The 12,239-nt window shown below is 35.1% G+C and overlaps 2 protein-coding genes across 2 annotated transcripts; one reads left to right on the top strand and one right to left on the bottom strand.

Annotated features, from left to right (window-relative positions):
* Positions 1–4,059: 4,059 nt before the first annotated feature.
* On the bottom strand, positions 4,060–5,796 carry LOC127903073 (uncharacterized). Its single transcript, XM_052443732.1, has one exon. The coding sequence runs from the start codon at positions 5,794–5,796 to the stop codon at positions 4,060–4,062; it is 1,737 nt and encodes a 578-aa protein (XP_052299692.1).
* Positions 5,797–7,103: 1,307 nt separating this feature from the next.
* On the top strand, positions 7,104–10,884 carry LOC102623943 (protein FAR1-RELATED SEQUENCE 5-like). The gene is made up of 6 exons (XM_006480450.4): positions 7,104–7,384; positions 7,871–9,951; positions 10,042–10,131; positions 10,216–10,281; positions 10,352–10,420; positions 10,523–10,884. The coding sequence occupies exons 2-6, from the start codon at positions 7,873–7,875 to the stop codon at positions 10,580–10,582; spliced, it is 2,364 nt and encodes a 787-aa protein (XP_006480513.3). The 5' UTR covers positions 7,104–7,384; positions 7,871–7,872; the 3' UTR covers positions 10,583–10,884.
* Positions 10,885–12,239: the final 1,355 nt, after the last annotated feature.

The raw sequence follows: 12,239 nt of genomic DNA, 5'->3' as shown, positions 1-12,239 counted from the left end.
GATAAATTAAAAATTACAGTTTCATTCAATGGAGTTCAAATGCAATTATAATATTAGTAGTCCAAATAAAATTAGGTGTAATTGTTATTTTAGGATTGTAATTTTATTTTTCATTAATCATTACTTTATCACTACTAAAAACAACTAGAAAGAGAAAATATTCCTCTCAAAGTTAGAGATAAAAATTTATACTTCTTATTAAATCATATGACTTAATAAATTTTTTCTAATTTTAACAAAGTTTAAAATTCTAAATCAAATCAATACTCTTTCCCTTAATTCTTATGTTATCATGTTATTTAAATAATTATTTTCAGAAGTATGTTGTGTGGAATTACCATTAAATTGGACCCTATATAGTATATATAAGAAAATAAGACTAGCTATTTATAGGTTTTATTTACAGATTAAAACATTATAATAAAACCTATTTTTATTAACTATTCTATAGCCTTGTTTCCTTTAGTACAATTAACTATTTTTCTGCAAAATCTCTTTATCGTAATCTTGAAAATTTAATTGATGAATCCAATGGAAAAGATAGAGGTTGTAATTCATTATAACTACTTTTACTTCCTTAATTTATAAACAAATTTTGAACGAGCTTGTTAATTAATTACAATATTTTTAAAGAATTTATATCTTTTTTATTTATACAAGTATTTTGCACTATTAATCAAAATCTAAAGATATATATATATATATATTATTTTGGTCTAATTTTATTTCAACCCAAATATTATGAAAACTTGGTTTTAGGTGGTGGTTTTGTTAGTAATGTGGGCTGATTCATTTTACAACAATATTTTTGGGGTGAACAGAATTGGGACATGTCCGAAAACAAGAGTAAATGGTCATTCGACACTTGTGGTGGCTAGTAATGGCACGGTCAAATCTGGTAAGTGTTGGAGAGGGTGGAAAGGATGATGGGTTTTTGAAAAACCCTAATATTAGTAAAAAGTTCAGAGTTGTAAGGAAGAAATTGAACTTATTTTTCCGAGACCGACTTAGCATTATATAGAGAGTACACATGAGCATATCTTGGTGTCCATTTGGAAAACTTGGCCGACTATAATAAGTCATTCTTGATGCAGCGGAAGTTTAATGTTCAAAATATTCCATTGATTCTAGAGAATACCGGAACAAAAGAACAACTAAATTCACGTTGATTCAAAAGAATACCGTGAATTTAGGGGTTAAGACTCGTTGATTCCGTAGAATACCAAGAATTAACTGTTCAAATACTCACAAAGAGATTTGAAAATTGAAATATTATTAAACTCAAAATTCTCCTTCAAAGGTTATAAGAGGGAGCTATTTATAGTAGTAGTAATTATCCTAATTCATGAAGGAAAAACAAAATCCTAAATTGAAAGGGAAACAAAATTCTAAATTAGAAAGGAATTTAAAAGTCTTAAACTTTAGTTAATAAGGAAACTAATCCTAGTATAATATGGATTCCTACTCTTCATCATTCCCCCCAGGGTGGAGAGAATTCGCCCGCGAATTCGGATTGTCAGCAACATCTTCATCATGATCACCTCTGTAAGGAATAAGATGCTTAACATTAAATACATCTGCAATGCGGATATGACTAGGAAGTTTTAATCTGTAGGCATTAGGATTTATCTTCTCTATAATCTCCAAAGGGCCGATTTTCCTGGCAGAAAGTTTGTTGTACTCACCAACTGAGAATCTATCTTTAGTTAGGATAACCCAAACAAAATCTCCCACTTGAAATTCCAAAGCTCGACGTTTTTTGTCTGCCATAATTTTATAACCTTTGGTCGTCTGCTTCAAAGACTCTTGCGTAGTTTCATGAATCTTCTGAAGCTGCTCAATAAAGTCTTCTGCTTTACGGCTTTTGCGAACTAAATTTGGAACTGGAGCCAAGTCAATGGGAGCTCGTGGATTATATCCGTAATTTACCTGAAAAGGGCTTAAACCAGTACTACGCTTAACTGCACGGTTATAAGTAAACTCGACTTAATATAACTTTTGATCCCACATCTTCAAGTTATCGCCAACTAGACTACGTAGATGGTTTCCTAAAGAGCGGTTGACAACTTCAGTTTGACCATCTGTTTGTGGGTGGTAAGCACTACTAAAATTCAGGCGAGTGTTAGTCAATTTCCATAATGTCTTCCAAAAATGGCTAAGAAATCGTGTATCCCGGTCAGATACTATAGAACTTGGTAAACCATGCAATCTATAGACTTCCTTGAAGAATAGGCAAGCAACAGTCAAAGCGTCTGTAGTCTTCTTGCAAGCAATGAAGTGAGCCATTTTCGAGAATCGATCAACAACAACAAATATTGAATCCATAACCCTCTGAGTGCGGGGTAATCCTAAAACAAAATCCATGCTACTGTCAGCCCAAGGTTGTGTTGGAATCGGTAGCGGCATATATAACCCAGCATTAGTTGCTGCGCCCTTGGAAACTTGACAAATGCAACAAGTCTCGACATAGTGATAGATTTCACGCCTCATAGTAGGCCAAAAATAAGTGTTGGCTATTAGAGCCAGAGTTTTGTCACGACCCATGTGCCCTTCATTATGTAACTCTGCAATGATTTTCAATCTCAAACTTGAGTCAGGAACACACAACTGATTACTCTTGAAAAGGAATTTGTCATGTAAATGATAATCTGAGTGAAACCCTGCAACAACGTCTTCTAGTATAGGAGCAAAGTAAGGATCAGAAGCATATAACTCTCGAAATGTGTCAAATCCGAGAACTTGATTATGCATCTGTGTCAATAAAGAAGTTCGTCGACTAAGTGCATCTGCTACCCGGTTGGATTCACCAGAGGTATGCTTCACCACAAAAGTAAATTGTTGAAGGAATGCTGTCCACGTGGCATGTCTGTGAGAGAGTTTGTCTTGACTATTGAGGTATTTTAACGCGGCATGGTCAGTGTATAAAACAAAGTCTTTATGAATTAGATAATGTCGCCAATGTTTTAACGCTTGGACTACTGCGTAAAATTCCACGTCGTAAGTGCTATAGTGTGCCTTTGCTCCATTCAACTTCTCACTAAAATAAGCTATAGGCTTACCTTGTTGGCTAAGAACAGCTCCAATGCCGACCTTAGAAGCATCACAATGTACCTCAAAAGTGAGCGAAAAATCTGGTAGAGCAAGTACTGGGGCAGTAATCAACTTTTCTTTGATAATCTCGAATGCCTTAGTAGCTGCCTCTGTCCAAGAGAATTTTCCTCCTTTCATGCAATCCGTGATTGGTGCCATAATAGTACTGAAATGAGGAATGAATCGCCTGTAAAAAGAGGCCAATCCATGGAAACTTCTGGTGGCGGATAAAGTAGTTGGCGGAGGCCAATCTCGAATAGCATCCACTTTTGATTGGTCAACAGATATACCATCTTTCGACACCACATATCCCAAAAATAATACTTTCTCTGTTAAGAAAATACACTTGTTTACTGCTGTGTATAAACTTGCTGCTCTTAAGGCTGAAAGCACTTCTCTCAAATATTGTAGATGTAACTCGTGGCTGGTGCTATATATAAGTATATCATCGAAGTAAACAACCACAAACTTTCCAATGAAAGGGCGAAGAACTTGATTCATGACTCGCATAAAAGTACTCGGAGCATTGGATAAGCCAAACGGCATTACCAACCACTCGTATAACCCTTCGCGAATTTTAAAAGCTGTTTTCCATTCATCTCCAGGTCGTATTCGAATTTGATGGTAGCCACTTTTCAAATCAAGTTTGGTAAAAATTGTTGCTCCACTGAGTTGATCTAACAAGTCATCTAATCGAGGGATTGGAAAATGATATCGAACTGTAATTTTATTGATAGCTCGACTGTCCACGCACATCCTCCAAGAACCATCTTTCTTTGGAGTCAATAAAGCAGGGACTGCACAGGGACTAAGACTTTCACGGATAAATCCCTTTTCTAGTAACTCTTCTACTTGGCGCCTTAATTCCTCATGTTCTGTAGGACTCATACGATAATGAGGTCGATTTGGTAGTGTAGAACCTGGTACCAAATCAATTTGGTGTTGTATATCCCGAAGAGGTGGTAAAGCCTATGGTAGCTCCTTGGGGAACAAATCTTGAAATTCCGCCAGAATAGGTGTCACAGCTTCAGGAATCTTTGAATTACCGTTACTCTCTTTTCCCAATAAAATGTAGATTCTCTTTGTCTCTGCTACAACATCTATAAATTGCTTCTTGCTTAACAAATAATTACCCAAGTCTTGCTGGAGAGTAAACTCCTTGTTAGGTAGGAGAACGATCTTGGTGTTGTTAAACATAAAGCTGTAGGTGTTTCTCTTCCCATCATGCACTTCGTTTCGATCATATTGCCAAGGTCTACCCAGTAATAGATGACAAGCATCCATAGCCACAACATCACACCAAATTTTGTCTTTATAAATTGAACCAATGGATAAGGAAACTAAACAACATTTCGATACTGTCACTTGATTCCCCTTCTTCAGCCATGTGAGCTTGTATGGAGTTTGATGAGGTTCTGTCTTTAAATTTAGCTTTGTTATGGCTTCTTCTGAAATGACATTCTCGCAACTGCCGGAGTCTATGACTATACGACATACTTTACCCCCAATTGTGCAAGTAGTCTGAAAGATATTTTGTCGTAGCCACTTGTCTTTGTCTTGACCTTTAGGAGTGAAGAATGCATGGTTCACGATCAACATTGGTCCGCTATCACCATGTTCTTCAACAGATTGAGCGCTACCACTACTATCAAAAGTTGGTTCTACAGCAAACTCTTCAGTTTCTTCCTCCTGATAGTCTTCGCTTTCCTCTGTGCCTACGAATAAGCCTTTACCATATTTTCCTCCCTTTTTACATTCTGTCATTCGGTGCCCATTTTCTCCGCAATTAAAACAGAGTAATCCCGAACCCGAGGATTGGGTTTTGCTGCTTTGACCGATTTCACTAGGCTTACTAGTTTTATTTGGAGGATTTGGAGGAGTGAAAGTACGAAATTGAGAAGTCGGGTTTGAATTATCACGAACAACACTTCGAGCACCCCGAAAGCTTGAGTCATTAGTACGTCGACTAAATTGCTTCTCCAACTGCAAGGCTTGTTGGTGTGCCTCTGAAACAGAGTATGGGTCAAGTAAATTTAATTGGTCTTGAAATTGAGATCGTAGGCCTCCAATATAGCGGGAAACCTGTTGCTCTTCTGTCTCTGTCAAGTCATTGCGTGCCACCAACCAATGGAATTCTGTAGTGTAATCATCCACTGATCGATTACCTTGCCTTAAATTCTGTAGCTGTTGGTATAACAGTTTGGCGTAATTATGAGGCAAGAATGCTCCACGCAAGTGCTTCTTGAACTTTTCCCAAGAATCAATCTTCTTTTTGCCTTGCCTAATCCTTGTGAGCTTAGTTTGTTGCCACCAAGCTGCTGCTCTTCCACGAAATCGAGTTGTAGCAAGCGAAACTAGTTTATTTTCAGGAACTTCTTTGTATTTGAAAACTTCCTCAATGGCGTTAATCCAATCCAATAATTCTTCAGGTCGACCACTTCCTTGAAATTCGGGAATGTCAATTCTCAACCCAGATTCCCATCTTCTGTCATCAGTAGACTCAGTTCTAGGGCGACGCCCAGAGAATGGGTTAGCAAAGCTTCCACTTGATTTGTCTTCACGTTCTGCAGTACAATGGCATTCGTCAAGTAACTCTGCCATTCGTGCCATTTGTGCAGCTAACATATCAATTCTGGCTGTCATACTAGCCAGGGATTCATCTTTCGAAACATCTTCTTGAGCATCACGAGCTTTTCTTGGAGGCATTTTTTTTTAAATTCGGGTTTAAAAAGGTAGTGGGGCTAAACTGAAAGTAAATAAAAAATTTTAGGCCGAAACTGTAATTAAGCAAAAGTTTTAGATTTCCGATGACAGTGGTCAGAAATCGAGTAAGGATGGGTGGATCTGAAAGATTTTGGGTTGGTAAGTATGATGGTGGTGGTGGTTTGTCTGAAAAAGTTATGTTTTTTTTTTTAAGCTAAACGAAAAAAAATCAAAAAGGGGAAAAGGAAAGGTTTTGTGGTAGATGAAGTTAGATTGGTGATACCAGGTTTTGCTCTGATACCTAACTGATGCAGCGGAAGTTTAATGTTCAAAATATTCCGTTGATTCTAGAGAATACCGGAACAAAAGAACAACTAAATTCACGTTGATTCAAAAGAATACCGTGAATTTAGGGGTTAAGACTCGTTGATTCTGTAGAATACCAAGAATTAACTGTTCAAATACACACAAAGAGATTTGAAAATTGAAATATTATTAAACTCAAAATTCTCCTTCAAAGGTTATAAGAGGGAGCTATTTATAGTAGCAGTAATTATCCTAATTCATGAAGGAAAAACAAAATCCTAAATTGAAAGGGAAACAAAATTCTAAATTAGAAAGGAATTTAAAAGTCTTAAACTTTAGTTAATAAGGAAACTAATCCTAGTATAATATGGATTCCTACTCTTCATAAATTCTTCTCATAAGGTAGGGTCTTTTGGGTAATTTAACTATATAACATAGGTTTTTAAACATATTTAGGATAAGATATGGTTAGTTATGAGACTATCTTTGATGATAACATATATTAATCTCTTATCAATTAAGCTTCCAAAACAGTTGTTGGTGGCTCATATTTTCACAAACATGATTTTCTTTCACACCCTTGGTGTATGTGATTATTGGTGAGATATTTGTTAAGATCCCTATATGTCCGTATCATGTTTACTTGTAATAATTTTAGTGAAGTTTTTATTATTGTTGAAGTAATCATTTATGAGTATGAGGCATCTTAAAATATTTTGGGAGACATTCTCTACACTTTTTAAGTTAATAAGTTGGTTGATACTCTTTTCGTAAAATCTTTTTAAGTTTCTATTTTACCTTTATCGTTTAATTTTCATTTCCCTATTTTGTAAGAGCATATTCTTCGTAGAGTTATTGTACACATATTGCACCCTAATTATATGACACATTTTTTTTTTAGAAATGCTAAGTAGCGGGAGGGACGAGAGAAGGACGAGAGAAACGGCATTCTCTCCTGCCGTTTCCTCCTCTCGTTTCCTCTCACTTATTACACATAAAAAAAAAAGAAATGATCAAATGAATAAACAAATGAAAAAGTCAAGGAGAGAGGAAAGCTCTCTTTCACTTTTTCACTTCCCCCCACGTTTCACTTTCCTCTCTCCTTGAATTTTTCACTTTCCCCCACGTGAAACTTTCCTCTCTCTTTCACTTTCATTTCCTCCATTTTCGTCAGTTCTCACGCAACTACACTTTCAGGCTTCTTCTCACGCAGCTTCACTTTCAGGCTTCTTCTCACGACCTCCTCTCTTTTCCCCTCTCCCACATCTCTCTCGGCAAAGATTAAGTGAGCAGTGACTTTTTTCAGCTTATTCTTTTTGTTTTAATTTTTTGTTACGTGAAAGATCTGGCGTGGAATTTAAGTGTGTTATGAAAGTTAAGTTTGTTTTTTTTTTTGTGCTGTTGCGGGATCTCGTTGTAATTTAAGCTTCTGAAATTTAAACAATGTAAATTTTGTTGCGGGTTATGTTATGAATTTTGTTTTATTTCAACTTTGGTGTTTATGTTGTGAATTTTTTTGCGGGTTTGTTATGGTATGCAGAATTTATTTCAATATTATTTGTTTTAGAAATTTTGGTGGGTCTCGTTGGAACCTCCGATTTTGTTGCGGGTTATGTTACGAATTTTATTTTATTTGGTGTTTATGTTGTGAATTGCCGTCATATGTTGTGGGTTATATTATGAATTTTATTTTATTTCAATACTATTTGATTTAGAAATTTTGTAAATTTAATTTTTATGAAACTGAATATAAATGTTAATTATTTTGTAGGAATGGAAAATTTTGAAATTGAGCGTGTAGTTGAAGATGTGCCACTGGAAAAATTTGAGCTAACTCTTGGCATGTTATTCGATGGTTATGAAGAAATGTTTGAGTTTTACAAAGCATACGGTAGACAAGAAGGGTTTCCCGTGAAGAAGCTAACAATTAAGAAAGGGAGTGACGGGACTGTAAAATATGGGACATTTGCATGTGGCCGTAGCGGCAAAGCAGATAGTAGATCAAGTAATATGCTGAAGTTGAAGCCTGTTGTGAAAACTGGTTGTGAAGCTAAAATCGGAGGTTGTGTAAATGAAGAGGGAAAATGGATTCTTCGAACTTTAAACCTTCAGCATAATCATGGATTGAGTCCGGACAAAGTAAGATATTTCCCTTGTAACCGTAGAATTAGTGCAAGTGTAAAAAAACGAATTGAAATGAATGATTCTGCGGGAATTAATATTGCCCAAAATTTTAATTCTATTGTTGTCGAAGCTGGTGGGCATGAAAATGTGTCATTTTTAGAAAAAGATTGTAGAAATTTTGTTGATAAAGCAAGACGATTACAACTTGGAGAAGGAGATGCTATGACAATTTTAAAGTACTTCGAGACAAAACAAGCTGAATGCGATGGTTTTTTTTTTAGCATTGATTTGGATGAGCAGGATCGATTGAAGAATGTATTTTGGGCAGATCGGAGGAGTAGGGCAGCTTATAAATATTTTGGAGACGTTGTAACATTTGACACAACGTATCTTACGAACAAGTATGATATGCCGTTTGCCCTTTTTGTTGGAGTTAATCATCATGGGCAGTCTATTTTGTTAGGATGCGGATTGATTTCTCACGAGGATACGAAGACTTTTACGTGGCTATTTGAGGCATGGCTATCATGCATGTCCGATTCTCCTCCCATTGGTATTATTACTGACCAAGATAAAGCAATGCAAAAGGCAATTAAGCATGTTTTTCCTACGACTAGGCATCGATGGTGTTTGTGGCATATAATGAAGAAGGTGCCTGAGAAGTTAGGGGCTTTTAAAGAACGTGAAGGTATTATTTCTTCGTTACTTTCTGTTGTTTATGATTCGTTGAGACCTGCTGCATTTGAGGAAGATTGGAATGACATGATTACAACATATGATTTATGGGATAATGCTTGGTTAAATGGTTTATATGATGAGAGATATTGTTGGGTTCCATGCTATTTAAAAGACAGTTTTTGGGCGGGAATGTCAACAACGCAGCGAAGTGAAAGTATGAATGCTTTTTTTGATGGGTTTGTTAACTCAAAAACAAATTTAAAACAGTTTGTGAAGCAATATGAAAATGCATTGCGAAGGAAAGCTGAATTGGAATGGCAAGCAGATGCCAAGTGTTTCAGTAAAAACACTCCGTGTGTATCAAGATATGAGATGGAGAAACAAGTTGAGCAGATGTACACAATTGCTAAGTTCAAAGAATTCCAGCAAGAATTAACTGCACTGATGTATTGTGATACAGTGGATTCTGTTGGGTCAATAACTGAAATCAGTGAATCACTTGGACAAGGAAAGAAAAAAAATTTTGAGGTTGTGTTTGATGAAACTGAATGTGAAGTTAGTTGTATCTACTCAAAGTTTCAGTTTAGGGGAATTCTTTGTAGACATGCCCTTTCAGTGCTGATATGGCATGGTATTGAAATACTTCCAGAGATGTACATTTTATCAAGGTGGAGGAAAGATGTGAAGAGATGTTATAGTAAGGTGAAAGTTAGTTATGGTATGCAGAATTTATCCATTCAGCAAGAGAGATATGACAAAATGTGTACTGATTTCTCTGAGGTTGCAAACATAGCTGCTGATGATGAGAGTAGTTATAAATTTTTGTTGGATTGGATTAATAAAACAATGAAGGATCTGCCCAAGCAAATTCGGTGTGCAAGTGTGGAAACAACTGCTATTGGTGAAGTAAGTTGTAGCAGCAACACCATTGAGCATGTAATTAATGATCCAGTTGCGGCACGTCGTAAAGGGCGTCCTCCTTGTTTGAGGAAACAAGCTTCACTCCGAAAAAAACCTGCCCAAAAGAACAAGACAGCCGAAAAAAATAAGGTTTGTTGGAATGCATATATATGTTTTATATTTTCATTTTATCTTTTATCTTAATTTTTTTTAATTATATTGTATATTATAATTTTACAGGATTTGCAAGAAAATGCTTCAGCATCTTTTGAAATGGCTAATGAAGTCTCCACACAGCAGAGCAACATACAGCAGAGCAACATGGCAATGGTATATTATTTTGAGTATTTATTATTAATGTAAGTTCAACTATTTTTAACATATGTAACTAAGTATGTTGTTGAGTATATGTAGACGTTTCACGAAGGAAGCAATATAAATGCAAATGTGAATCAGCACGGGAGTTTAGGCTATTATAATGTAAGAAACAAATTCATAAGTAAATTTTAATTTTACAATTTTAATATGAATTTAACAATTTTTTTTTTAGGTACCTGTATACCCATATCAAGTTGGTGGAAATAATATTTACCAGCCAATTCCTTATAGCTGGCACACGGTAAGTATACTTATATTTATAAATTTCTTAATGAATACTTAAATTTTACGTTGCCAAATTTTTACAAATTATAATGATATTTTAATTTATTGTATATTACAGCAATTAGTCCCACCGTATGCTTTGCAGTCGCATTATTCTTCTCCTTCGATGACGTATTAAGGATCTGCAAGTGGGAATTTTCAACAATTGTTACATCAACAATGTAATGAAGATAACAATCGCCGCAATTGATGTTTGATTTAAATTTGTTTCGATTATTTTCATTATTACTTCAGTTAGATTTGGCTTGAGACGACAAATTAATGTTTGACCTTGTGGGTTTTTGCTGTATTTTTTAGTTTCTGTTTGGTTGACTATTTCTTGTGTTATTGTGTTGGTGGACGATTTCTTGTGTTATTGTGTTGGTTGGCGATTTCTTCTGTTTGTCTTTGTTTATTTTTTAACTGTCTTTGAACTGTCTGAACCGAGATGCATCAAGTTCTTATTTGTAAATTTCTCTTTGAACTGTCAGAATTGGGATTTAAGTTAGAAAAAGTGGCAAATTAAAAAATCATTTCAACTGCTATTGGTTATTGTGTTGTTTTTGTTTGTTGGCATATGCATTTATTTTCATTTTCCAATATATATGAATTATAATTACAATACAAAATTCAGTTCATAGTATAAATTAAAAGAACTTAAAAATAATTCTTGAATATAAAACATAGTAAAATAATTACAAGTATTCTAATCAAATCATAACACGGTGTTTGTCTTCTTCGAAGTTCATCATTAAACAATTCCCTCTGCGCTTCACATAATTGAAACTTTACAGACAAGCATTCAATCTCCAATGCCAGCTTTTTAACTTCCTCCACTAACAAATCAATTTTCTCTTCACTGCATTTACGGTCTTCTGCCCATTCAAATTTTTTACATCCTCTACATTTCCAAAATTTGCGATTTGGATTCTTTGTAGTACGTGACGTGAACAACTCCATTTGTTCACCGCATTCGTTACATATTTGCAATGAATTCCGAGTTTCATTTGTACTAGATGACATCGTCATTCATAAACTACTTAAACTGCCAAAAAATAAAAAACACCAGGCATACAATCCTGGAAGTTAAAAACAGAGCAAAGCAAAAATTACAGCAACCATGCAATTCATAAACTACTTAAACTGCCAAAAAATAAAAACCACCAGACATACAATCCTGAAAGTTAAAAACAGAGCAAAGCAAAAATTACAGCAACCATGCAATTCATAAACTACTTAAACTGCCAAAAAATAAAAAACACCAGGCATACAATCCTGGAAGTTAAAAACAGAGTAAAGCAAAAATCATATCCAAAGATATCTGATTCCACATATTATTTTACCAAACAATTACATTTTTCCACTTCATATGACAAGAACAAACAAACCATTATATCCCAATTGACAGGAACCAGAAATTTCAAACAAATGTTCAATAAACCATCATGCCCTCAAATTCTTTTCTTTATTCACTCTCTTAGATTGCTAATTTTTGGGGATTAATTTCCATTGCTATCAATTAGCCTATTTATAAGCTCGGAGCACAATTTATAGCCACACAATTTCCTTCACCTGCTAAGCACCATACTCAGGACATATAGCCTAATTTTTCCACACAAAAACAATATTAAGTTCTCTGCGTGGATGTCAAGTTATTTCCCATAATAAAGAATGAATTGTTTAATCAATGTACTCCTACCCAATTTTATTGAAAGGAGAATTGAGTCCCAGCACACTCAAGGAAACTTAAGTGCATGGCGCCAGTGAGACATGAGCCAATTGGCTGGATTTTAAGT

Source organism: Citrus sinensis, chromosome 6 (genome assembly GCF_022201045.2).
Source record: "Citrus sinensis cultivar Valencia sweet orange chromosome 6, DVS_A1.0, whole genome shotgun sequence".
Lineage (NCBI taxonomy): Eukaryota > Viridiplantae > Streptophyta > Magnoliopsida > Sapindales > Rutaceae > Citrus > Citrus sinensis.
This window is presented reverse-complemented; position numbering and strand designations above follow the sequence as displayed.